Source organism: Amblyraja radiata, chromosome 1 (assembly GCF_010909765.2).
Source record: "Amblyraja radiata isolate CabotCenter1 chromosome 1, sAmbRad1.1.pri, whole genome shotgun sequence".
NCBI classification, from domain to species: domain Eukaryota; kingdom Metazoa; phylum Chordata; class Chondrichthyes; order Rajiformes; family Rajidae; genus Amblyraja; species Amblyraja radiata.
In genome coordinates this window covers 189,364,936-189,392,912 of record NC_045956.1, presented here as the reverse complement: position 1 = coordinate 189,392,912, position 27,977 = coordinate 189,364,936, and the positions used below count along the sequence as shown (strand labels likewise).

At 48.2% G+C, this 27,977-nt stretch overlaps 1 protein-coding gene across 1 annotated transcript; it reads left to right on the top strand.

Moving 5' to 3' along the window:
• Nucleotides 1-191: 191 nt before the first annotated feature.
• LOC116989020 (interferon-induced very large GTPase 1-like) lies at nt 192-27,977 on the top strand. Its single transcript, XM_033046175.1, has 3 exons — nt 192-420; nt 18,276-18,383; nt 19,032-27,977. The coding sequence occupies exon 3, from the start codon at nt 19,427-19,429 to the stop codon at nt 27,218-27,220; it is 7,794 nt and encodes a 2,597-aa protein (XP_032902066.1). The 5' UTR covers nt 192-420; nt 18,276-18,383; nt 19,032-19,426; the 3' UTR covers nt 27,221-27,977.

The following is a 27,977-nucleotide window of genomic DNA, read 5'->3' as shown; positions in this document are numbered from 1 at the left end:
ATCTCCATCCGCTCCTTGTTTTTGCAAATCAACCCCCATAGAGACAGTCACATGATTTCTGTGAAAAGCAAAGGGTGTGGTTGTGGTGAAACTGAAACTGAAAGCACTGAAGCTGTCAGTAATACCAGGCACACTCTGAGCAGAGTGTCACACTGACAACCTGAAGCAGCCAGTCCCCTGTGCGGGACACTGAAGGAAGGAGCTGGTAATCAGTCACTGTGCGTTTTGCTGTCTATTGGTCTGTGTTACACTTATTCAGTGCTGTCTCTGGTGTTCAGTTCACTCACCTTCCAATGTTATTTCTGGCAGAGCGTGAGCGGTGAGATCGTGTGATCGGAGCCACTGATACAACTCTAGTGAGAGGTAAGGACAAGAGAGGGGACGGAGACCGGCAGCAGCTGTGGGATTGCCACAACGGAGGTATAGAAGGAGGGCCAGGTAGAGTGGGAGCGACCGTGTTGGGAGTGATTGTGAAGTCAAACTGATTCTGCTGAGGTTTAAACCCAAACAGAAACTTACTGAGATACGGCCACTAATGCCAAAGTGCTCACCAACTGACACTCACCCATTTATCTGACCATTCCATAGGACTATGCCCAGCATGGCCCCATCCATAGGTGGACTATCTATCTTCTGGCACAAAAAACATTCTTGGATACGCTTTAAAAACTCTACCGTCTGTAATCCTATCTCATGAAGATGATCCCACAATACTGGGGAAATTCAAAGCCCCGATTATTCCAATACAATTTCTCTCTGCAATTTTCCTTGATATTTGCCCCTCTATCTTCTGCTAACTGTTGGGAATCTACTCCCCTGTTTTAACCTCTACCCATATTGTTGCATTTGAAGTGCCTGCTCAATCATCCTCCCTCATTAGTGCAATGATGATGTCCTTCACAAATCATGCAATGTTCTCTCCTCTTACACTGCCCTTGTCATGCCTGGAACTTCTATACCTTTTAACATTGAGTTTGCTGGTCTTTCAACTATGTCTCAGTGATTGCAAAAATACCATATACCCACATGCTGATCAGCGTTAAGTTAATCTGCTTTACTGGTCAGAATCTTTACAAAAATATGTAATTTGACCTTCTCATCCTACCATGTACAACATCATTCCCATGTCAGTTCTACCTAATGACTGACCTAGTGTTTCTACAATTGACTGAAACTTACCCTCAATCACACATGTAGTCTAAGTCCCATTTCCCCCGACCAAATTAGTTTCAAACCTTCTCAACAATAAATAGGGGTAAAACTGCCAGCAAGAATATTGGACCTTGCCCCATTCAGGTGCAAACTGACCTGCTTGTATAGGTTGCACCCATTCCAGAAATGTCTATGTCCCAACATCCAAAGCCCTCCCTCCTACATCATCCCTTTGGCCACATATTCATCTGGCCTATCTTTGTATTCCTATATTCAGGAGCATGTGACACCAGAAACAATGCAGAGATTACAATCTTGAATGTCCTGCTCATGATTCTGCTATGTAATGCATGGAAGGATACAAATCTAATGCGGGCAAATGGATTAATATATATGGGCAAAGATGCATGGACATGGTGGGCCAAAGAGCCTGATTAGTGTCATACAGCACGGTAACAGATCCTTTAGGCAAGTCTGAAGAAGGGTCTCGATCCGAAACATCACCCATTCCTTCTCTCCAGAGATTCTGCCTGTCCCGCTGAGTTACTCCAGCTTTTTGTGTCTACCTTCAGCCCAATAAAGTAACAAGTAAAATGCATGAAGGGATGCCAGTGGATGCAGTGTATCTAGACCTTCAGAAAGCCTTTGATAAGGTCCCGCACGGGAGACCGGTGACTAAAATTAGAGCACATGGTATTGGGGGTAGGGTGTTGACATGGATAGAAAATTGGTTGTCAGACCGGAAGCAAAGATGAGGAGTGAACGAGTCCATTTCACAATGGCAGGCAGTGGCGAGTGGAGTGCCGCAAGGCTCGGTTTTGGGGCCGCTACTATTTACCATATATATTAATGATTTGGAAGAGGGAATTATGAGCAACACTAGCGAGTTTGCGGATGACACAAAGCTGGGTGGCAGTGTGAACTGTGAAGAGGATGTTAGGAGGTTGCAGGGTGACCTGAACAGGTTGAGTGAGTGAGCAGATGCATGGCAAATGCAGTATAATATAGATAAATGTGAGGTTATCCACTTTGGCAGCAAAAATAAGGGGGCAGATTATTATCTCAATGGGGTTAGGTTTGGCAAGGGGGAGGTGCAGCGAGACCTGGGCGTCCTTGTACACCAGTCACTGAAAGTTGGCGTGGAGATACAGCAGGCAGTGAAGAAAGCTAATGGAATCTGAAGAATTCTGAGTCTGAAGAAGGGTTTCGGCCCGAAACGTCGCCTATTTCCTTCGCTCCATAGATGCTGCTGCACCCGCTGAGTTCCTCCAGCAATTTTGTGTACCTTTAAAGCTAATGGAATGTTGGCCTTCATAACAAGAGGATTTCAGTATAGGAGTAAAGAGGTTCTTCTGCAGTTGTATAGGGCTCTGATGAGACCACATATGGAGTATTGTGTCCAGTTTTGGTCTCCGAATTTGAGGAAGGACATTTTTGTGATTGAGGCAGTGCAGCGTAGGTTCACGAGATTGATCCCTGGGATGGCGGGACTGTCATATGAGAAAAGATTGAAAAGACTAGGCTTGTATTCACTGGAGTTTAGAAGGATGAGGGGGTGTCTTATAGAAACATATAAAATTATAAAAGGACTGGACAACCTAGATGCAGGAAAAATGTTCCCAATGTTGGACGAGTCCAGAACCAGGGGCCACAGTCTTAGAATAAAGGGGAAGCCGTTTATGACTGAGGTGAGAACAAAACTTTCTATCTTCTCTCTCTCCCAGAGTGTTGTAAATTTGTGGAATTCCCTGCCACAGAGGGCAGTGGAGGCCAAGTCATTGGATGGATTTAAGAGAGAGTTAGATAGAGCTCTAGGGGCTAGTGGAATCAAGGGATATGGGGAGAAGGGGGGGGAGGGAGGGAGGGAGGGAGGGAGGGAGGGAGGGAGGGAGGGAGGGAGGGAGGGAGGGAGGGAGGGAGGGAGGGAGGGAGAGGGGAAGGGGCAGAGGAGGTGGGAAGGAAGGAAGGCCAACGCTCCTCGGACAACACCTGTCAGGCACGGAAATCGCAACCATGGACAGAATATCTTGGAGGCCGCGCGCGCATGCGCACACACACACACGAGCGAGGATTCGGAGGCTTCTGTGAACGGTAATTTCAGCTCAATCCAGTGCTAAATACAACTCAGCTGCCTGTCTAGCCTACAGCCCTGTCTCAATCCACACATGGCTGTTGGTTAACCTGGCGGGACAGGCAGAGTGAGCTGGGTTTTGTGCTGGCTGGGGGTCCGGGGGCGCCATGCCCGTCTGACTCCCGACGCCTCTGGCCACCCCCGGGCGTGTGGAGGCTCTCGGGTGGGGACGGGGATGGTCCAGTGGCGGTTCGGCAGCGATTGCAGCGTCGGAGACCGGGATCGGTCCTGGCTGCGGTGCAGGGCTGCCGAGAGTGTTTTGGCTCGTCTCCCTCCTCCAATCACCCCCCCCCCCCTACTCTACTTCCGCCTCTGACCGACACCTCCCTCCTCCAAGGGTCTGTTTTGAAAGCACCGTTGGCTCCTCTATAATCTTTGGTTGGCGGAGTGGCAGCAGCGGCCGCTAACAGGCCGGGCGGGGCGGGGTGCGGGAAGGGGGAGGAGATGGAACCGTCGCCGCCGCCGCTGCTGCTGTGCGGGGCCCAACATTCGCTCCGACCCTCCGTCACGCCACACTTAGCATCTTTCCCACAACCGTCGCCGACACAAAACGTCACGTTCCTTTTCTCCAGAGATGCTGCCGGACACGCGGAGTTACTCCAGTTTTTTGTGTCTATCTTCGGTACAAACTAAGTTGCCAAGCCGGGCAAAATGACTCGCCGTTTAGGTTGCCCGGCGGCACTTTGAGTGGGCATTGGCACCCGGGCAACCGTTAATTTCGAGCCCTGTCACAGTTTAAGGATAAGAGGGAAGTCTTTTAGGACCGAGATGAGAAAATCATTTTTTACTCAGAGAGTGGTGAATCTGTGGAATTCTCTGCCACAGAACGTAGTTGAGGCCAGTTCATTGGCTATATTTAAGAGGGAGTTAGATGTGGCCCTTGTGGCTAAAAGGATCAGGGGGTATGGAGAGAAGGCAGGGGTGGGATACTGAGTTGGATGATCAGCCATGATCATATCGAATGGCGGTGCAGGCTCGAAAGGCCGAATGGCCTCCTCCTGCACCTATTTTCTATGTTCACCAGACTGATTCCTGAAATGTCAGGACTTTCATATGAAGAAAGACTGGATAGACTCAGCTTGTACTCGCTAGAATTTAGAAGATTGAGGGGGGATCTTATGGAAACATACAAAATTCTTAAGGGGTTGGACAGGCTAGATGCAGGAAGATTGTTTCCGATGTTGGGGAAGTCCAGAACAAGGGGTCACAGTTTAAGGATAAAGGGAAATCTTTTAGGACTGAGATGAAAAAAACATTTTTTACACAGAGAGTGGTGAATCTGTGAAAATCTCTGCCACAGAATGTAGTTGAGGCCAGTCCATTGGCTATATTTAAGAGGGAGTTAGATGTGGCCCTTGTGGCTAGGGATCAGAGGGTATGGAGAGAAAGCAGGTACAGGATACTGAGTTGGATGATCAGCCATGATCATATTGAATGGTGGTGCAGGCTCGAAGGGCCGAATGGCCTACTACTCCACCTATTTTCTATGTTTCTATCCCTTTAAACCTTTTCTATCCATGTACCTGTCCAAATGTCTTTTAAATATTGTTATAGTACTTGCCCTAACTACCCCCTCTGGCAACACATTCCATGTTCTCACTACCCACTGAATGAAAAGTTGTCCATCAGGCTCCTATTAAATCTTTCCCCTCTCACCTTAAACCAAATAACTCTGGTTCTTGATTCCTTTACCCCGGGTAAAGACTCAGTGCATTCACAATATCCCCTCATGATTATATTTATCTCTATAATATCACACCTCAGCCTCCTGCACTGCAAGGAATAGCACCTTTTCAGTGCACCACCACTCTGTGTAACTGACAATTTCATCCTGTAGCCATTGATCCCTTATTTACATGTCATTGGTGGTGACATGATGGTGTCAGAGTGAGAATAAGAAGGGATGAGACAAAGACTTAAGACTTTTGCCTTCCACCACAGTGAGGAGGTGCCTGGTGAACTCACTGTGGTGGATGTTAATTTGTGTTTATTGTGTGTTTTGTCATTTTTACTATATGTAGGACTGCAAGGCAACTAAATTTCGTTCAGACCGCAAGGTCTGAATGACAATAAAGGCTACTTGTTACTTGTGTTACTTGTGACGCATATTACAACCACTGACTGGTTATCCTCGCTGATGAGAATGTACTGCAACCGTTTTGAGATATTCATGTACCTGTCACCAGGAGGACAACACAGGATTCAAGGGTCTTGTTCACTCACCTGCTCCCTTTACAATTGAGCCCCTATTTCCTGCAGCTCTGCTGATCTTTGTCCTCGCTCATTGTGCAGCTGAGCTAGTCTCAGTGCCACAAACATGCCCGTTTCTTCCCATCCAAAGAGGCTTCCCCCAAACGTATCCAATATGGTCTACCTGTTTAACAGAGGGACGGTCTCCTGCAGCACCCACCTGTGCCCACTGATCCCTGGTGGGCACCCACTGCATTTCTACCCATTGTTTACAGGGTGACCAGCTCACTCTACATGCCATCCACAATGTCCTCAGCACCATGGATGATCCTCAGTGAGACCATCTTCAGCTCCAGATTGACGATGATCAGCCATGATCGCATTGAATGGCGGTGCTGGCTCGAAGTGCCGAATGCCCTACTCCTGCACATATTGTCTATTGTCAGATGTACAGTATAATGTACTGGAGCTGAAGCAGGAGACACAAATCACAAATCTTATTGTTCAAAAGGGAACTGCAGATGCTGGAATATCGAAGGTACACAAAATTGCTGGGGAAACTCAGCGGGTGCAGCAGCATCTATGGAGCGAAGGAAAAGGCGACGTTTCGGCCCGAAACGTCGCCTATTTCCTTCGCTCCATAGATGCTGCTGCACCCGCTGAGTTTCCCCAGCAATTTTGTGTACCTCCACAAATCTTATTTATTTTTTTGAAGACGTGACCAAAAAGATCGATGAGGGCAGAGCTGTAGACGTTGTGTACATGGATTTCAGTAAGGCATTCGATAAGATCTTGATCAATTGGGCAGGCGGGCAGAGGAATGGATGATGGAATTTAATGGAGAGAAATGTGAGATATTGCATTTTGGGATGTCGAACAAGGGCAGGACCTACACAGTAAATGGTAGATCTCTGGGTAGTGTTGTCGAGCAGAGGGATCTAGGAGTGCAGGTGCAGGTTACTTGAAGGTTGAGTCACAGGCAGATAAGGTGACCAGATAGGCTTTTGGCACATTGGCCTTCATCAGAGTTTTGAGTATAGAAGTTAGGAGGTCATGTTGCAGTTGTATAAGACGTTGCTGAGATGGAAAAGATTGAATAGGAATCTGAGGGGTAACTTTTTCACACAAATGGTGGTAAATGCAGGGAAGAAGCTGCCAGAGGAGGTAGTTGAGGCAGGGACTATCCCAACATTTAAGAAAGATTTAGACAGGTACATCGATAGGACAGGTTTGGAGGGATATGGGCCAAATGCTGGCAGTTGGGACCAGTGTAGCTGGGACATGTTGGCCGGTGTTGGCAAGTTGGGCCGAAGGGCCTGTTTACACGCAGTATCACTCTATGACCCTCATGTGAACGGGTCATCAGGTCATAAATGATAGGAGCAGAATCAGACCATTCGGCCCATCAAGTCTACTCAGGCATTCAATCATGGCTGATCTATCTCTCCCAACCCCATTCTGCCGACTTTGACACCCATACTAATCAAGAATCTATCTAACTGTCATAAAAATATCCATTGACTTGGCCTCTACAGCCTTCTGTGGCAAAGAATTCCACAGATTCACCATCCTCTGACTAAAGAAATTCCTCCTCATCTCCTTCCTAAAGGAACATCCTTTAATTCTGAGGCTATGACCTCTAGTCCTAGAATCTAAATGTACATCCTTTTATTCTGGGGCTATGGCCTCTGGTCCTAGATTCTCCCACTTGTGGAAACATCCTCTCCATATCCACTCTGTCCAAGCCTTTCACTATTCTGTATGTCCTCATTCTTCTAACCTCCAGCGAGTACAGGTCCAGTGCCGTCAAACGCTCATCATAGGTTAACCTACCCATTCCAGGGATCATTCTTGTAAACCTGCTCTGGACCCTCTCCAGAGCTAGCACATCCTCAGATGTGGTGCCCAAATTTGCTGACAATACTCCAAATGTGGCCTGACCAGTGCTTTATAGAGCCTCGGCAGTACATCCCTGTTTTTGTATTCTAATGCGTTTGCCTTCCTTACTACTAATTCCACTTGCAAATTAACGTTTTGGGAATCCTGCACCAGCACTCCCAAGTCCCTTTATACCTCCGATTTCTGGATTCTCTCCCCTTTTAGAAAATAGACTACGCCTTTATTCCTACTACTAAAATGCACGACTCCACACTTTGCTACACTATATTCCATCTGCCACTTCTCTACCCACTCTCCCAACCTGTCCAAGTCCTTCTGCAGGGTCCCTACTTTCTCTACACTACCTGCCCCTCCACCTATCTTCATATCATCTGCAAACTTGGCCCCAAATCTCCTCGTCCAAATCATTAATATAAAACGCGAAGAGTAACGTCCCCAACACCGAGCCCTGTGGAAAGTTGGCCCAACTTGCTCACACTGGCCAACAATGTCCCAGCTACACTAGTCCCACCTGCCTGCGCTTGGTCCATATCCCTCAAAACTTGTCTGATCCATGTACCCATCAAAATTGTTAAATGGTGGCTTCGGTGCTTTGGCTTGAAGTTGAAAGGCACTACTTACTGCAAGTGGCGGCTTGGGTGCTTTGGCTTGAAGTTGAAAGGCACTACTTACTGCAAATAGTGGCTTTGGTGCTTTGGCTTGAAGTTGAAAGGCCCTACTTACTGCAAATGGTGGCTTCGGTGCTTTGGCTTGAAGTTGAAAGGCACTACTTACTGCAAGTGGTGGCTTGGGTGCTTTGGCTTGAAGTTGAAAGGCACCACTTACTGCAAATGGTGACTTGGGTGCTTTGGCTTGAAGTTGAAAGGCACTACTTACTGCAAATGGCGGCTTGGTTGCTTTGGCTTGAAGTTGAAAGGCACTACTTACTGCAAATGGCGGCTTGGTTGCTTTGGCTTGAAGTTGAAAGGCACTACTTACTGCAAATGGCGGCTTGGTTGCTTTGGCTTGAAGTTGAAAGGCACTACTTACTGCAAATGGCGGCTTGAGAGCTTTGGCTTGAAGTTGAAAGGCACTACTTACTGCAAATGGTGGATTGGGTGCTTTGGCTTGAAGTTGAAAGGCACTCCTTCAAATGGCGGTTTGGGTGCTTTTGCTTGAATTTATAAGGCACTTCTGCAAATGATGGTTTGGGTGCTTTGGCTTGAAGTTGAAAGGCACTCCTGCAAATGGTGGTTTGGGTGCTTTGGCTTGAAGTTAAAAGGCACTCCTGCAAATGGTGGTTTGGGTGCTTTGGCTTGAAGTTGAAAGCCATTGCAAATGGCGGCTTGGGTGTTTTGGCTTGAAGTTGCAAGGCACTACTTACTGCAAATGGCGGCTTGGGTGCTTTGGATTGAAGTTGAGAGGCACTACTTACTGCAAATGGCGGCTTGGTTGCTTTGGCTTGAAGTTGAAAGGCACTACTTACTGCAAATGGCGGCTTGGTTGCTTTGGCTTGGTTGAAAGGCACTACTTACTACAAATGGTGGATTGGGTGCTTTGGCTTGAAGTTAAAATGCACTCCTGCAAATGGTGGTTTCGGTGCTTTGGCTTGAAGTTAAAAGGCACTACTGCAAATGGTGGTTTGGCTGCTTTGGGTAACTTCCTGTTTGCACTGTATATTGATTTTAGATAAAACGCTACCACTTACGGCTGTGATTTTTGGCCATCTTAGTCCCCCTCCCCTCAGCAGGCGCAGAGGATTCTTCCCATCAATGAAAAATAAAAGTGTTATTAGTGTTTAAAAAATGTTGAGAATCTCTCTCCTGTCAATCACGCCATGAAGGCCATACCTTTTCCGGTCGGAGGGGGAGGGGTTATAAAACCCAGAAGTGTGGGTGTGGCTTAGTCTCTGCATGATGGGGGAGGGAGAGGTCACGACTCTGTCTGAGCTGTGAATCAACTGAACACACTGAATGTCTACTGAACTGTGAGTTTGGTGTATTGTGTGGTTTTATGGTGGTTTCACCCTGCTTGAAATGGTATGAAACTGCATTTGAATGTGGTGGCCTTGCACCATGCATGAAATGGTATGAAACCGCATTTGAATGTGGTGGCGTTGTACCCTGCATGAAATGGTATGAAGCTGCATTTGAATTTGGTGGCCTTGCACCCTGCTTGAAATGGTATGAAACTGCACTTGAATTTGGTGGCCTTGGATCCAGCTTGAAGTGGTATGAAACTGTACTTGAATTGGTTGGCCTTGCACCCTGCTTGAAGTGGTATGAAACTGCACTTGAATTCGGTGGCCTTGCACCCTGCCTGAAATGGTAGGAAAATGGATTTGAATTTGGTGGCCTTGCACCCTGCTAGAAATGTAATTTCAAGGAATAGCCATGAGTCAACTGCCAGCCCACTAGCCGTGAGTGAGCTGCCAGCACATCAGGCTTGAGGGACTGAGCTGCCACCCCAAGAACCTATACCAGTGCTCCAGAAAGCCCCCCCACTGGCCATCAATATTAGAATTGGAGGAGAGGTGGAATATTGCGTTGGGGGACCAGCCCACCCGTGTGAACATGGGACCCAACGGGTCCCACTTAGTCTAGTATTATTATAAAACTCTTGGATGTTTACGTATTTGTCTGTTTGCTTGTGTGTTTGTGACTTTTTCTGTGATTCACTTCTCCTCGAAAACCCAGCACACTAACGGTGAAAATACATATTCCGGTAGAGATTTACCTCATGATCTCAAAAATCGCCTCCTGAAAATTTGATTCATTATTTCCCCATTTATTTCTTCAAATTGTTCACAAATCTGATATCTTTTATAAATCTAACGAGCAAGATGACGTCATAATGCCTCTGCTCCTCGCGGCCAGCTGCGCAGAGTTTTCAGAGCGCAGCCTGCTGGCACTGATTTTGCATGAGCTGCGAGTTATGTTAACCCCCCCCCGGTTGTACAAAAGATGTAGAAAGAATGAACAAGTGGGCTCTGTTCTGCAAATCCCAAGGGCTTCCAAAGATCGACGCATGCTAGCGCCTCGGCTCGGCTTTCCCGAGAACTCCCGAGAGCTGCCGAGAGCTTGGGTCGACGCACGACACACCCCCTCCATCCCTCCTCCACCTCCACTACCCCTCTGCCCTCCATCCCCTTCCAAGGATGGCCACGAGGGAGGGAGTCCTGCACAACCTGGTTTATGGGGGGAGCTGAGAAATAAGGAGGAGATGATCATCTCATTGAAGCCGTTCTATAGGCCTCCAAATAGGCAACAGGAATTAGAGGAAATATGGCAGGAGATTGTGGAGAGTTGTATAAACAGCAGACTGGTCGTAATAGGATATTTTAAATTTCTTTATACAGACTAGGACTACCAAAGTGTTAAGGGCATCGATGGGTGGAAATGATGAGTGTGTTCAGGAACTGCATTCACAGGGCTGCCAACATTGGGTGAGTGTTGGGAGTGAGAAATTGCAAGAGACCAAGCCCGAGGGAGCGTAGCAACCGGGGGAGGGTGTGGGAGGAGGGTGTCTCCCCCTCCCATTGGTAGGGAGCTTTTGCATTTTTCAGCTTGAAATTGTGCAATATGGTGCATACTGTGGCGAGACTTTTAACTCACACTTGAATGCAATATATATGCTTTAAATTGGATTAGCTGTGAATAAGGTTAGACTAAAATACATTCCTAATTACATTTCGCAGTAGAGCCCAGGCTCTGAACAACACGTGCAGCACATGAATGATCGTAGTATATTCATGTATGAAAATCAGATTATAATCAAACACTTGGCCCATGTTAACCAACCTGGGTCTCACTGCACACCTTGTACTCCTCCTGACCCTGACTCCAGTTGCATACCTTCTCTCATTCCTGACCCTGAGTCCAGCCTTACACCTGCCCCCCCCCCATTCTACCCTGATCATATCTGCTTACCTGCTTAGGTTCCCAGTGCTGAACACTCCCATTGTCCCAGCATTGACTGCACACCTAGTACTATTCCAGATCTTGACTCTGGATGCACACTTGGCCTTGCTCCTAGCCCCTCTGCACTGGCAATATATCTGGTCCACACATAAAGCCCCATATCTGACCCCCCCTGGACTTAACCTATTACGTTCAAGTCCACAAGTGCTTATCTTTTATGGGGCACTTCATTGAATTGAATTGAATTGAATCCTTTATTTGTCATTCAGACCTTTCGGTCTGAACGAAATGCTGTTGCCTGCAGCCATACATGTAATAATAACAAAACACAATAAACACAAATTAACATCCACCACAGTGAGTTCACCAAACACCTCCTCACTGTGATGGAGGCAAAAGTCTTAGAGTTACTGTCTCTTCCCTCCTCTTCTCCCTCTGCGCCGAGGCGATACCCCACCGGGCGATGGCATCAGTCCCGCGGTTCAAGCTCCGCGGCCCGGGGGTGGTCGAAGCTGCCCGCAGCTGTTGCAACGGGTGCTCCGGAAAACAGGCACCAGCCTGTGACCTGCGAGCTCCCGACATTGTCCTCCATTGGCCCGCGGCCGAGCCCCGGATCCAGGTCGCCGTCGCCTCAGCCGCCGGAGCACCGTCTCTGCCCCGCACCGGGCCGCCCACAAGGCAGCGTCTCAGCCCCGCACCGGGCTGCCCCCACGGAAGCACCTTCCAGCCGGGAGCCGGTCCGCCCACACGGCAGCGTCTCAGCCCCGCACCGGGCTGCTCACACGGGAGCGCCTTCCAGCCGGTAGCCGCGCCGGCCGCACAGGAGTGTCTCAGCTCCGCACCGTCCGCCCTCACCGGAGCGCCGAGTCATGCCGCTACCCGGACGTCGCCACAGCTCGAAGACGGCCAGCCTCGCGTTGGTGAGTCCTGGCTGGCTCTACCTCCGGACCCTCGAGGTCGGTCGCAGGTTGGAGGCCGCCAGCTCCGCCATTAGGCCTCAGCGCAGACGGGGGAAGAGAAGGGGGATACGACAAAAAGTCGCATTCCCCCGAAGGGAGAGACAGAAAGCTCTGTTTCACCCTCCCCCCACACACATAACACCACCTAATAACCAAAAAAATTACTAAACTAGACAAAAAAAAACAACATAAAAAGTAAAAACAGACAGACTGCAGGCGAGCCGCAGCTGTATCACAGCGCCGCCACTTCCGGAATTGGCTTTCTTGTTATCTAACTTGCTAGTTACTTTGTCAAAGAAGTCATCAATTGGTTGAACACAATTTCTCATCCATAAAATTATACTCACTCAGCTGTATAAGTATTCTGTTACCATTTCTTTCATTTTCCTAACAAACTGTCCTGAAGTCATTTTCACCCCCAATATTTTCAATATTTTGCTGTCTTCCTCTCAGCTGGGACTTTTCCGAAATGCAAAGTCCAATAACTATACATTTAAGCAATAATATTCTATTTAATGTGATCTTGAGAGTACATAATATTTTCTGTGGCATTCATAACACAATGATAAAAAGATCTTTGTTTCGATTGCACCTATCAACATGCATACATTATTATATTACAGTTAATATGTACCAAAGGCAAATTTTTGTTCCAATGCTCCCCTTTCCAATTACTTTTACATTGAAGTGATTTAAATCCAAGTGAAGTTTAAATAAAACCTCCGGAACGGATGATGTTCATTACGTGGTTGGTTAGAGTCAGTATCAGCACAATTACTATATTAAACTTTGAATCTTCAGATGTCCTGTTTCAAGCTAAAACTAAAGACAAATAATAACCTCCTCACACATTCCCCTGCAGGTATATCTGTCACTCCTTTAAAATATGCCCCTTCTTTGAACAAGCTCTTAAACATCGCATCTGAATCAGTTTCCATCTGATTACACTCCTTGAGGATGTTCATCTACGCGTTGAATTAATAAAACAATGAGATTGGGGACATTTCTATTCAACCTGTCAAAGGAATTTGGGGGGGGGTGTTTAGAAATAGTCAGTGAGGTAAACAAACATAATAGTTGAGTGGCAAATGGCAATAGTGCTACCTTCCAAATATTTAACTGAAGGAAATAATGGGTTATCGGGGCTGTATGTTGTGACAGACAGCCTGACACCTTGCATGTCATTTTAATATTAACTTATCCCATCCCCCTGGATATTCTGGAATAATAAATTAAGGTTTTGTCAACTAATTACAAATCAGGCTAATTACAAATTAATAACATTAGCCAACTCCGAAACATGAAGCGCTGAGCATTGGGAGGTGGCGGAAATGGCGGAGGATTATTTGTTGTATTTTCCGGCTGGTGGGGTGAAAGGTGAGGACTAGGAGGACTCTGCCCTTGTTGCGAGTGTGGGGATGGGGAGAGAGAGCAGTGTTGCGGGGTATGGATGAGACCCTGGTGCGAACCTCATCTATGGTGGCGGAGGGGAATCCCCGTTCCCTGAAGAGCGAGGACATTGCAAATACAACAAATAATCCTCCACCATTTCCGCCACCTCCAACGTGGCCCCACCACTCGCCACATCTTCCCATCTCCCCCCATGTCTGCCTTCCCCAAAGACCGCTCCCTCCGCAACTCCCTTGTCAATTCTTCCCTTCCCTTCCGTACCACCCCCTCCCCGGGCACTTTCCGTTGCAACCGCAAGAAATGTAACACCTGTCCCTTCACCTCCCCCCTCGATTCCATTCAAGGACCCAAGCAGTCGTTCCAGGTGCGACAAAGGTTCACCTGTATCTCCTCCAACCTCATCTACTGCATCCGCTGCTCTAGATGTCAGCTGATTTACATCGGTGAGACTAGGCGGAGGTTGGGCGATCGTTTCGCCGAACACCTCCGCTCAGTCCGCTATAACCTACCTGAACTCCCGGTGGCTCAGCACTTCAACTCCCCCTCCCATTCCCAATCCGACCTCTCTGTCCTGGGTCTCCTCCATTGCCAGTGAGCAACACCGGAAACTGGAGGAACAGCACCTCATATTCCGCCTGGGTTGCTTGCGCCCGGTGGCATTGAACATTGAATTCTCCCAATTTTGCTATCCTTGCTGTCTCCTCCCCTTCCTTAACCCTCGAGCTGTCTCCTCCCATCCCCCCGCCCTCGGGCTCCTCCTCCTCCCTTTTTCCTTCCTTCTCCCCCCCACCCCCCATCAGTCTGAAGAAGGGTTTCGGCCCAAAACTTCGCCTATTTCCTTCGCTCCATAGATGCTGCTGCACGCGCTGAGTTTCTCCAGCATTTTTGTGTACCCTCTTTCCTGTTTCCCTTGATTTCATTAGCCCCAAGAACTAAATGTAACTCTCTCTTGAAAACATCCAGTAAATTGGCCTGCACTGCCTTCTGTGGCAGAGAATTCCACAGATTCATAACTCTCTACGTGAAGAAAGTTTGTCCTCATCTCAGTCCTAACTGGCCTACCCTTTATTCTTAAACTGTGACCCCTGGTTCTGAATGCCCCCAACATCGGGAACATTTTTCTTGCAGTTACAGTAAGTGAAAATGTAGCAGACAAGCAGGATGCTTTATCCAGCCACTTCCATTTGAAGTCCACTATCTTCCACCGTTTCTACCCAGTGCTTGGTACTTCCAGTAGCCACTGGCTGTCCTCCAGGATGCACCGAGCCGCAGCCTGATGCATGCCGATCACCTGGGCGAATTTGGCACTCACGGCAGCGGAGCAACGCTTCGAGACGCCTCCGACAGCCTGGGACTCTTGCACTGAGACCGCTCCATTGCCGGAGCTGCAGTGAGCGACTCGCCAGCCCGGCAAACACTCACCAGCCCCGCTCCCCATCCGCATCTGTCCCCGCCGCTGCTTCTGCTTCTGCTTCCAACACCCGTGGCCCATGCAGTTGATATGAGTTTTGAAATATTCGTTGATCACAGAATTTCTCACGACAGAGCGTGAGAAATTTGTGATCAGCGTGAGAATTTGGCGAAATGCGTGATTCTCATGCTCAATGCATGAGAGTTGGCAGCCCTGCCTCTCTCTCCCTCCCCTCTCTCTCCCACCTCTCTCCCATCTCTCTCGCCCCTTTATTCCGCTCTCTCTCCTCTCATCCCCCCCTCACCTCTCTCTCTCCCCTCCTCTCTCTCTCCCCCTCCTCTCTCTCTCCCCTGTCTCCCCCCCTCTCTCTCCCCTTCCCCTCTCTTCTCTCCCCTCTCTCTCTATCTCCTGTCTTCGTCTCTCTCCCTCCCACCTCACTCACCCCCTCTCTCTCGCACCCTCGCTCCTCTCTCCCCCTTCACCCTCTCTCCTCTCTCTCCCCTTTCTTTCCCCTAACTCTCGCTCCCCCTCTCTTTCCCCTAACTCTCTCTCCCCCCTCTTTCTTCTCTCTCACTCTCTCTCCCCCCTCTCGCTCTCTCCACACACTTTCTCCCCTCTCTCTCTCACCTTTCTCTCTCACCTCTCTATGTCCCCTCTCTCTCTCTCTCCCCCCTCTCTCTCCCCCTCTCTCTCCTTCCCACCTCACTCTCCCCCTTGCTCTCTCTACCCTCTCTCCCCTCTCTCTCTTTCTCCTCTCTCTATCTCCTCTTTCTCTTTGCCTCCTCATCTCTCTCTCTCCCGTTTCTCTCTTTCCCCCCCTCTCTACCTCTCTCCCTCTTCCCCCTCTCTCTTTACCGCCCCTCTCTCTCCCCCTCCCTCTCCCCTTCTCTCCTACCCTCTCTCCTCTAACCCCCTCTCCCTTCCCCTTCTCTCCCACCACACTCTCCCCCTCCCCTCTCTCCTCTCTCCCCCCTACCTCTCTCCCCCTCTCTATCTCTCTCTCTCCCTCTTCCTCCTCTCTCTCCCCATCTTTTTCCCCCTCTACCCCCCCCCCTGTCTCTCTGTCTCCTTCCCCTCTCTCTCTCCCTCCCTTTGCGAGTCTTTGTCGCTTCCGCACAGAGACTATAACGGCAGCGGCGCAACGATTCCGACACCTCCGACGGCCCGGGAATCTTGCACTGAAGCTGCTCCATAGCCGGAGCTGCAACGAGAGACTCGCCAGCCCAGTAAACACTCGCCAGCCTGGCAAACACTTGCCAGCCCGGCAAACACTCGCCAACCCGGCAAACACTAGCCAGCCTCGCTCCCGGCATCTGTTCCCGCCGCTGCTTCAGCCCCGGCTATCCAACACCCGCGGCCCATGCAGTTTTTTATATGAGTTTTGAAATTTTCGTTGATCACATAATTTCTCACAACAGTTTTGGTCACCCTGTTGTAGAGATGGAAAGCTGGAAAGTGCAAAAAAGATTTAAGAGGATGTTGCCAGGACTGAGCTATAGGGAGAGGCTGAGCAGTCTAGGACTTTATTCCTTGGAGCACAGGGGGATGAGGGGTAATCATAGGGAGGTGTATAAGATCATGAGGGGAAAGATTTAATAGAAACATCTGGGGCAACTATTTCACACAGAAGGTGGTGGGTGTATGGAACAAGCTGCCTGAAGAGGTAGTTGAGGCAGGTACTGTTACAACATTAAAGACATTTAGACAGGTACATGGATAGGAAAGGTTTAGAAGGATATGGGCCAAATGCACACAGGGAGGCCAGTTTAGATGGGACATCTTGGTTAGCATGGCCAAGTTGGGCCGAAGGGCCTGTTTCCATGCTGTATGACACTCTGACTTTCTCGTGAATTGTCCACCACAGATGTCCATAGTTCCCATGTTTCTCCTTACACTTCATCTTAAATAGAGGCACAACATTAGCTACCCTCCAGTCTCCGCACCTCACCCCTGTCTAGTGATGATTCATTCAAATGTCTCAGCCAGAGCCCATACAATTTCTTCACTAGCCTCCTACAGGGTCCTCAAATATACCTGATATCCACAAATACTGTGCTAGGTATGCTGGGCCTGTTTACCCTGGAGTGCAGGAGGCTGAGGGGTGACATAGAAACGGTAAAAATCCAGTCTTTTTGACCAGGATAGGGGATTCTAAAACTAGAGGGCACAGGTCCAAGGTGAGAGGGGAAAGATTGGAAAAGGGATCCGAGGGCCATTATTTCCACACAGGATGGTGCGTTTATGGATCGTGCTGCTAGGAGGAAAAGTGGAGGCTGGTACAATTACATCCTTTCAAAGATACTGGGACAGGTACATGGATAGGAAAGATTTGGAGGGATATCAGCAAGGAACAGGCAAGAGGGACTCGCTTGGTTGGGCAACATGGTGGAATTCATCCAAATGGCCTGTTTCTGTGTCATACAGCTCTATGAATCTATGACTTCAAATGGCCAATGCATTGAGTCAGGGGCTGAAGCGGATCATCCCTCCTGCACACATGGCCAACAGGAAACTGGAAATTTCCAATTCCCCACATTGGGCACCTTGGACTAAGCCCTTTGTCACTCACTTTAATTTAGAGTGCTGATTACACTAACCACCTTCTTCCTCTCAATTCTACCTGTTACAATTTACCACCTCTACCTTTGCTCTTACATCAGTGAATGATGGTAGGAAGCAGAGACAGAATTATCCACATTTGTTACTCACCATGTCACTGCCACCACTGCCAGGCATCACTGTCTGATTTGTGACATCCCCTCCAGCTCTGTTGCTGGACTCCGGGAGCTGGGTGAGATCTATTTATGCATCCGTCTCTCCAGATCCTCTCTTCCAGGTCCTCCTCACTCACCACTGCTGCCGACTTAGTTCCCTTGGCCTGTAGGATTCAACCAATCACTGTTTTGAATGAACTCAGTGACTGAGTCTCCAGAGAACTCTGGGGTCGAGAACTCTGAAGATACACCAACCTCCAGGTGAAGAGGTTTCTCCTCATCTAGGTCATTTATAGCCCACCCTTACCCTGAGATTGTGCCCCTGGCCCTGGAAACCACAGCCAGGAGAAACCTCCTCCCTGTGTCCAGTCTATCAAGGTAGAATTTCACAAGTTTCTACAAGATCGCTCAGTCTTTTGAACACCAAGAATAGAGGGCAGCATTACTCTATTTCTCCTCATGTGACAAACCCTTGTAAACCTGAAACTTGGACTGTTTTTCTCTCCACAGACGCTGCCTAAATCTGTGAGCACTTCCCGGATTCTCTGATTTTACCGCAGGAATCTGTCTGGAGAATCTTCAATGCACTCCCTCTATAGAAAGTGCACCTTTCATTAGGTAAGGGCACGAGGTTTGCACACAGTCCTTCAGATGTGGCCTCAAAAAAGATACACAGCAGAAAGCATTCTATCCAAATGCATTACGACTTGGTTTGGAAACTTCTCTGCCCAAGACCATAAGATATTGCAGAGTTGTGGACATATTCCAATCCATCACACAGACCAGTCTCTCCCCCCCCCCCCCCCCCCAACCATGGACTACATTAACATTTCACGCTGCCCCAGGAAAATAGCCAACATAATCAAAGACCGCTCACACCAGGGTCATTCCCTCATTTCCCACTCTTCCGTCAGGCAGAGGCTACTTCCCTGCTTCTGTCAGTTTGTTGAATGGTCCTCCCATAAAATAAAGGGATAATCCTAGTCTCACAATCTAACAACAGTAATACCAATAATAAACCAACAGCAATAGCTCATTGAGGTTCTTGTACTTTTTAATCTGCACTGTCACTATAACTGCAACACGGTAGACTACATTCTACACTGGTATATTTATTTTTGTGCTACTTGTACTTTTGTAAGGCTTCATTGTATCATGTATGGTATGATTTGACTGGATAGTATGCAGAGTTTTTCACTATCTTGATACATGTGACAATAATAATCCAATTCCAAGGCCATGTATAATTCTGGTGACCAATTCCAGGTACCCACGATGATCACACACTGACTGTACTTGAAACACACGGTGCCAATACAACAAGAGGATCGTCAGTCAGAGCCAAAGAGGTGACCAGCCCTGTGATCCCAGGATAGGAACTCCAGCACCCCAACACATCTGAGCTCTGTGAAATATCCCGGGACAGGAGACCGGACAACTCGATAAATCCTGGGCCAGTATCCAGGCACCGTGCTATATTGTGGAATAGGAGCCCAGGCCTCAAGGTAGATACTGGGACAGAAATGTACAACTGGTGAAGATTCACCAAACTGCAATATACAAAACAGGAGCCCTGACATCCTGGGAATTCCAGGACAAGAACCACCTCTCTGGGAAAGAGCATACAGATCCCAGGAAGTACATTCACCCAGTCAGTGGGAATGGCGAGTGTTTCATCAACAGTAAATAGCTGGTCTGAAAACCTGAACCCTCCACAACTTGTGAGGGATTTGGGTTTACAGGATCATTATCCTCACAAACTGTCACTGGTGTCAATGCGGGAGGTATCCTGGGGTAAACTGGACGACAACAAACCAACTCGACCAGAAGATCTTCCTTGGCGATTTCTCCAAATGATCCTCTCAGCTAATTCACTGGCGAGGAATCCTGAATGGCCCCCTCATCAGTCCTTGGAAGACAAGAAAGATGATGTTGAAGATTTGTACGATTTCTTTGAAGTGAAAGGGCCAGAGATTTCTGGGATTAACCCTCTGGATATCATTGCTGCCATTTTCCTCTGTGCCGACCACTCTCTCCAGCAGGAACTGATGCTGAAGATGTCTCTGTGCCAACTTGCATTACCATTTCTGCTGCCGGAAGGGCACAGTTACACCAGGGACAAGGTGAGGGGACCCATGGAAGGGCCTGATGCCACCCTTCTCCTCTGGGCCATGAGGCCCATTGTTAAAATGTGGTGCCCACAATCTCCCACAGGGAGCAGCCCCGTTGTGGAGATGCCCATCGTGACAGTAACCGTGCCAACTGTCTCCTTCCTCAGACTCGGAAGATGCACGGTGTCCAAATCCAAAATCCTCAATCTCACCTTGAGCCAGACCCAGCTGCAGCAGAACATCTTCCTGCACTCCGGGATGGAATGTGGGAATGTGCCCCGTGGGATATCGGATGGGATAGCTGAGATCAGCTGGTATCTACCTTCTGGGAAGAGCAACACGGACATTTTCCCGGAGGCTGCTGCATTCATCAACCTCCGAGGTGACGCTGAAACTTACCAGGGACACACTCGGTTTCTGGCAAAAGTCTCTGCTGCTCTCTTTATTTTCATTGACGTTATCGGTGAGAAGGAAAGAGAATTCCTCAACTCACTCGCACAGTCACCGGCAAAACTCTTTCTGATAGTGAACACTAACATCAGTCAGCAACACATCACCCCTGAGCAGGTAGAGAAACTGTTTAAAGATCTGAAGTTGAAACCTCAACAATGCATTGTTCGGACAAATGTAAACGAGGCCGAACTTGTGGAAGAACTTCGATCCCAGATAGAACAAGTGATTCTAGTGATGGACGGGGACCAGAGCTTCCTGAGTCTGGAACAAATGGGTGACATTGCGAGAGAAAGTGGGATTCAGGTCGATGAACATCATCCTGAAATACAACGGGCCAAGGGCCTGACATCCAAACCACAGAGAGAGGTTGACCATGGAGACAGTTGGGGATCAGAGGATCCATCTCACCGGCATTCACCAGGTCTCCCACAGGGAATGACTGGTGATCCATTAGCTGGAAATAACTTTACAAAGTTACAACCACAACAATGTGTTTCTCAGACAAATGTAAGTGAGGCAACACTTGTAGAAAAATGTAATTCTTCGATACAACAAGTAACATGGATGAGGGACAGGGATCAGAGCTTCCCGAGTCTGGAGCAAACGGGTGACATTGTGAGGGAAAGTGGGATTCGTGTCAATGAACATCATCCTGAAATACAAGAAGCCAAGGACCTGACGTCCAAACCACAGAGAGAGGCCGACACTGGAGACAGCAGGCAGTCAGAGGATCCATCTCACCGGCATTCACCAGGTCTCCCACAGGGAATGAATAGTGTTCCACAAGCTGGAAATTACCAATCTGAAAATCTGAGCCCCCTACAACTTGTGAGGGATTTAGGTTTACAGGATCATTATCCTCACAAACTGTCACTGACGTCCATGCGGGAGATATGCTGGGATAAACTGGATGACAGCAAACCAACTCGACCAGAAGATCTTCCTTGGCGATTTCTCCAAATGATCCTCTCAGCTAATTCACTGGCGAGGAATCCTGAATGGCCCCCTGCTCAATCCTCGGAAGACGAAGATGGTGACGATGAACCACAAGGGCCAGGAGATTCTGGGATTAACCCTCTGGATATCATTGGTGCCATTTTCCTCTGTGCCGACCACTCTCTCCAGCAGGAACTGATGCTGAAGATGTCTCTGTGCCAACTTGCATTACCCTTTCTCCTGCCGGAAGGTCACAGTTACCCCAGGGACAAGGTGAGGGGACCCATGGAAGGGCCTGGTGCCACCCTTCTCCTCTGGGCCATGAGGCCCATTGTTAAAATGTGGTGCCCACAATCTCCCACAGGGAACAGCCCCGTTGTGGAGATGCCCATCGTGACAGCAACCGTGCCAACTGTCTCCTTCCTCAGACTCGGAAGGTGCACGGTGTCCAAATCCAAACTCCTCAATCTCACCTTGAGCCAGACCCAGCTGCAACAGAACATCTTCCCGCACTCCGGGATGGAATGTGGGAATGTGCCCCGTGGGATATCGGATGGGATGGCTGAGATCAGCTGGTATCTACCTTCTGGGAAGAGCAACACGGACATTTTCCCGGAGGCTGCTGCATTCATCAACCTCCGAGGTGATGCTGAAACTTACCAGGGACACACTCGGTTTCTGGCAAAAGTCTCTGCTGCTCTCTTTATTTTCATTGACGTTATCGGTGAGAAGGAAAGAGAATTCCTCACCTCTCTTGCACAGTCACCGGCAAAACTCTTTCTGATAGTGAACACTAACATCAGTGAGCACCACATCACCCCTGAGCAGGTAAAGAAACTGTTCAAAGATCTGAAGTTACAACCTCAACAAAGCATTGTTCGGACAAATGTAAACAAGGCCAAACTTGTGGAAGAACTTCGTTCTCAGATACAACAAGTGATTCTAGTGATGGACGGGGACCAGAGCTTCCTGAGTCTGGAACAAATGGGTGACATTGCGAGAAAAAGTGGGATTCAGGTCGATGAACATCAGCCTGAAATACAACGGGCCAAGGACCTGACGTCCAAACCACAGAGAGAGGCCGACCATGGCGACAGCAGGGAGTCAGAGGATCCATCTCACCGGCATTCACCAGGTCTCCCACAGGGAATGGCTGGTGATCCACCAGCTGGAAATAATCAATCTCTAAATGTGAGCCCACCACAAACTGCAAATAAATGTTCTGAACTTGTGAGGGATTTGGGTTTACAGGATCATTATCCTCACAAACTGTCACTGACGTCCATGCGGGAGGTATCCTGGGGTAAACTGGACGACAACAAACCAACTCGACCAGAAGATCTTCCTTGGCGATTTCTCCAAAGGATCCTCTCAGCTAATTCACTGGCGAGGAATCCTGAATGGCCCCCTGCTCGGTCCTCGGAAGACGAAGATGGTGACGATGAACCACAAGGGCCAGGAGATTCTGGGTTTAACCCTCTGGATATCATTGCTGCCATTTTCCTCTGTGCCGACCACTCTCTCCAGCAGGAACTGATGCTGAAGATGTCTCTGTGCCAACTTGCATTACCCTTTCTGCTGCCGGAAGGTCACAGTTACCCCAGGGACAAGGTGAGGGGACCCATGGAAGGGCCTGGTGCCACCCTTCTCCTCTGGGCGATGAGGCCCATTGTTAAAATGTGGTGCCCACAATCTACCAAGGCGAGCAGCCCCGTTGTGGAGATGCCCATCGTGACAGCACCCGTGCCAACTGTCTCCTTCCTCAGACTCGGAAGATGCACGGTGTCTAAATCCAAACTCCTCAATCTCACCTTGAGCCAGACCCAGCTGCAGCAGAACATCTTCCTGCACTCCGAGATGGAATGTGGGAATGTGCCCCGTGGGATATCGGATGGGATGGCTGAGATCAGCTGGTATCTACCTTCTGGGAAGAACAACACAAACATTTTCCCGGAGGCTGCTGCATTCATCAACCTCCGAGGTGACGCTGAAACTTACCAGGGACACACTCGGTTTCTGGCAAAAGTCTCTGCTGCTCTCTTTATTTTCATTGACGTTATCGGTGAGAAGGAAAGAGAATTCCTCACCTCACTCGCACAGTCACCGGCAAAACTCATTCTGATAGTGAACACTAACATCACCCCTGAGCAGGCAAATAAACTGTTTGTAGATCAGAAGTTACAGCGTAAACAATGCATTGTTCGGACAAATGTAAACGAGGCCAAACTTGTGGAAAAACTTCGTCTCCAGATAAAACAAGTGATTCTAATGAGTGACGGGGACCAGAGCTTCCTGAGTCTGGAACAAATGGGTGACATTGCGAGAGAAAGTGGGATTCAGGTCGATGAACGTCAGCCTGAAATACAACGGGCCAAGGACCTGACCAAAATACTGGGCAGTCTTGACCCTGCAGACATCATTGGGTATAAAAAGAGAGTGCTGCCCTTTCATGGAGAGCCCTGGCAAGGGCTGTCTAAAGTTGAGAAAGAGAAGTCTCGGATGAAACTCCGTGGGGACAGAACCACAGAGAAGTATAACCACGAGTTGGACAAAGACAAGAAAAGAATCCGGGAAGCTCAGCTCAGACAGAGCCTGTCGGAGGAGATGCAGATATTCATTGACCACCTCACATGTCCTGGTGGGGATGACAGGGCCATTTCCTTGCAGTGGCTGAAGCTGATGCTGGACAGTAAATCAAGGGAAATCATGGCAGGATTGCGCAGGGATTATAAAGAACTGAGCAAAGACTCAAAGCAGAAGGTCAAGGAGCTGAAGGACATGGATCAGAAGATGACTGATAGTTCCCTGGGACTTGAGCACTTCATGAGGGAACTGGGCCAGGTTTATGAACTCTCAGTGACACAACACAACATCAAGCAACAAATACAGATCCACCCACATGTGCTTCAGTTACCGGGTGTTGCTGCTGAACTGTTGCTGGATGGGTTCCCACTGGAGCTCATTGATGGAGACGTCTCCAACGTTCCTGTTTCATGGATCACTGCTGTACTGGAAGCAGTGGCCGAGAAGGTGGGACGTGCTTCCCGAGTGTTTGTGCTGACAGTGATTGGAGTTCAGAGCACAGGCAAGTCCACGCTCCTCAATACAATGTTCTGTTTGCGGTTTGCTGTGAGCAGCGGCCGATGTACTCGAGGGGCCTACATGCAGCTGATGAAGGTCACAGGGAGCCTGGCGGAGGAGCTGGGCTGTGACTTCATCCTGGTCATTGACACGGAGGGGCTGAGAGCCCCAGAACTTGCAACACTAACAGACAGCTACGAACACGACAATGAGCTGGCAACATTCGTGGTGGGATTAAGCAACATAACGTTGGTAAACATAGGCATGGAAAACATCGCAGAGATGAAAGATATTTTACAGATTGTTGTTCATTCCTTACTCCGCACGAACCAGACGGGGAAAAAACCAAAGTGTATATTTGTCCACCAGAATGTTGGAGATGTGAGTGCACATGATCACAATCTGAGAGGCCGTCAGAAACTGCTGGAACAGCTGGATAAGATGACAGAGGCTGCAGCAAAACTGGAGAAGGTGGAGGGAGTAATGTTCCATGATGTGATGGACTATGATGCTGACAAGGACAACTGGTACATCCCTGGTCTGTGGCAAGGTACACCCCCAATGGCTGCCGTCAACACTGGCTATAGTGAACACGTCTTCCAACTGAAGAAGAGTCTCATTCAATGTTTACTCAAAGGGAAACTAGAACAAGGAGCTTTCACAATCCCAGACTTTACCAAATGGATGACTGGCCTTTGGGAGCAGGTGAAACATGAGAATTTTATTTTCTGCTTCCAGAACAGTCTGTTCGCAGAGGCTTACAACCAGCTCTCTGTGAAGTACAAGGACTGGGAGTGGGAGCTCCGCAAATTCACACATTCCTGGGGAAACAAGGCTGAAAACACAATAAACAATGCCAGTGGTGACCTCAAACAACTGCTCCAAACACTGGAACGTGAGATCATGAAGGAGATTAACAAAAGGGAGGTTGAGACTCTGGATAAACTAAAAGCTCTGTTTGAAAGTGGGGCTAATAACGTGCAGCTGATGGAGAAATACAGGGAGGAGTTCAAGCTCAGTATCTCCAGTTTATGCAGACGGCTTCAGGACGATTCAATACAGAGATGTAAGGATACCGTGAACAGACGTGTGGGACTGCAGGAAGTGGATGATATTTGGAATAAATTTCACCAGAAGATCGAACAACAGGTCAAGGAGCTTTTATTAAAGTGTAAAGGGGCAAATCAGGTGTTGGGTGACGAGGAACTGCAAACTGCCTTTGGAAAGATGTGGCAAGACACACTGTCACAGCTGGACTATCAGCCCTGTAGAGAAAGAAACATCGAACTGGAGATTGAAAATCTTCTCAGAGAGAACACAGCAACTCACGGGAGGGTGATTAATGAAATGCTAAAAAGAAAACCTCTCTGTAGAAAGGGAACTCAGTGCTTTCAAATTGAAGGAAAACACATCAACACGACATGGACGAGACGTGCTAAAACAGTCAGTATATCCGCCAAACAATCAGATGTTGATCGGGCAGCAATGATAATACAGCCCCTCGAGCTTGAATGCCATCAATGGATCAGTGACCTCACAAAAATGGACATGGATTATGACAATAAATATTGCATTGATCTTTTGAATATTATACAGGAGAAAATTAACAATATTTCACACCCAAACTTCACAATGAGTGAGGAATTCAGGGCTGAGTTTAAACTTCACCTGTGTGGTTTCGCTGTACCAAGATTCCAAGAGATGCAGACGAGGTTCATCCAGAAACACGACCCGCGGCAAAGACTGGAAAACATGAAGGGTCAATACTTTGATCTCTTCATTGATATTTACACAGAGCAGGATGCGAACCAGAGACAAGCAGAACGGTTTGCACAATCTTGTTTCTTGCCAGCTCTCACAGACGCCACCCTCAAGGCTCTCAGTGTGAACATCGTGGATGATATGAAACAAAATGACCCTGAGAGCAAGTACAGTCTCCGCAACAACTTCACTGTGGCCCTCCTGGTGCACTTGAAACAAAGGGATACATTTCATGACTATCACCGGTATATCACTGACCTTGAGAATTTGGCCAAAGACTGGCTCCATCACCAGGTTATTGAACACTGCAAGACACAACGTGATGGAGAGAGCACGTTTACCCGTCTGGCTAAAGGAATCCTCACACAGATCACTGGGAAAGCTAAAGAGATTGTTGAGGATGCAGTGATGCAGAACTTTGCTGGAAATGTTCAGAGCTTCCTGGACATGTTTGTTGAAAAGTTAAAGACCAGGATCTCAATGCCCAAAGATGAAATGAAACTTGTTCTGTTTCACAGTGACGGTGATGGCAAGAAATGGGCAGAAGCAGTTCTGCCATCTATTGAAGAGGTGGAGCAGAGACTCCTCAGTGACGTAACAGGCTGGGATGTCCAAGCAAAGATTGAAGAATTATCCATTAAACCCAGGGATGAGCTGTTCAAAGGGTTATTCAATTGTACTAAGAAATGTCCTTTCTGTGGGGTTTTCTGTGATTCAGAGACCCCGGTACATTCACAGCACTCTTGTAAGCAGCACAGACCTGAAGGTCTTAGTAGATATTGCTCCATGAAGAGCAAACGTCTTGTAACTGACGTCTGCACAGCTTTAGTCGCAGGTAATGGATCATTTAGAAATGACGACAATAATTGGGAATTGAAACCTTACAAGGATTACCAAACTGTCAATGATTACTACAAATCCTGGATCATCCAGCAGGAAATTTCTGCACAGGCAGCATCCTATTGGAAGAAGGTTTTCTACACTTTCAATGAGCAGTTTGCTGAAAAATATGGAGTAAAACCTGCAGAGATCGATGAAGCCTGGAACATTGACTGGGATGAAGTGAGGGAAGATCTGAATAAGACGTATAACACAAACATTCAGTCTTGGTGAGGTGCCTTTACATGACATCACTCAGTTTGAGGTAGAAGTGGACAAACTACGTCAATATAAAGGAAATGGCAGAGAAAATCACACAACATTAAAATTCAAATCTGATTATGAATCATAAAACAATTAGCAGAGCAGAGAATTTCAACCAATTGCTTATTAAAATTGCTTTTGCAGAAGTAACCAAACAGGTTGAGGGCAAAGCTGTAGACTTTGTCTGTATGGACTTCAGGAAACCTTTGATAAAATTCCGCATAGTGGCTGCTCCAGAAGGTTAGATCGCATGGATCCAGGGAAAGCCAGCTGACTGGACAGAGAATTGGCTTCATGGAAGGAAGCAGAGGTGGTGGTGGAAGGTTGTTTTATGGACTGGAGGTCTGTGACTAGTGGTGTGCCCCAGAGATCCGTGCTGTTTGTGCTTTATAAGAACATAGAACAGGACAACACAGGAACGGGCCCTTCATCCCACAATGTTTGTGCCAAACAGGGAACCTAGCTACACTGATTTCATCTGCCTCCATAACCCTGCATTTCCTGCAAATCCATGTGCCTATTTATCAGCTTCTTAAACATCACTATCGTATCTGCCTCCACCAGCAACCCTGGCAATACGTTCCAGCTACTCACCACCCTCTGTGTAAAAATAACTTGCCCCACATCTCTATTATATTTCCCCTCTTATCTTGTAGCTACGCCCTCTGGGGTTGGGCATTTCCACCCTGGGAATATAGTTGTGATTGTCTACCCTATCTATGCCTCT

What these genes read in the sequence shown, in the direction of transcription:
- LOC116989020 (XM_033046175.1), top strand. Translation starts at nt 19,427, where the DNA reads ATGGCGAGTGTTTCATCAACAGTAAATAGCTGGTCTGAAAACCTGAAC.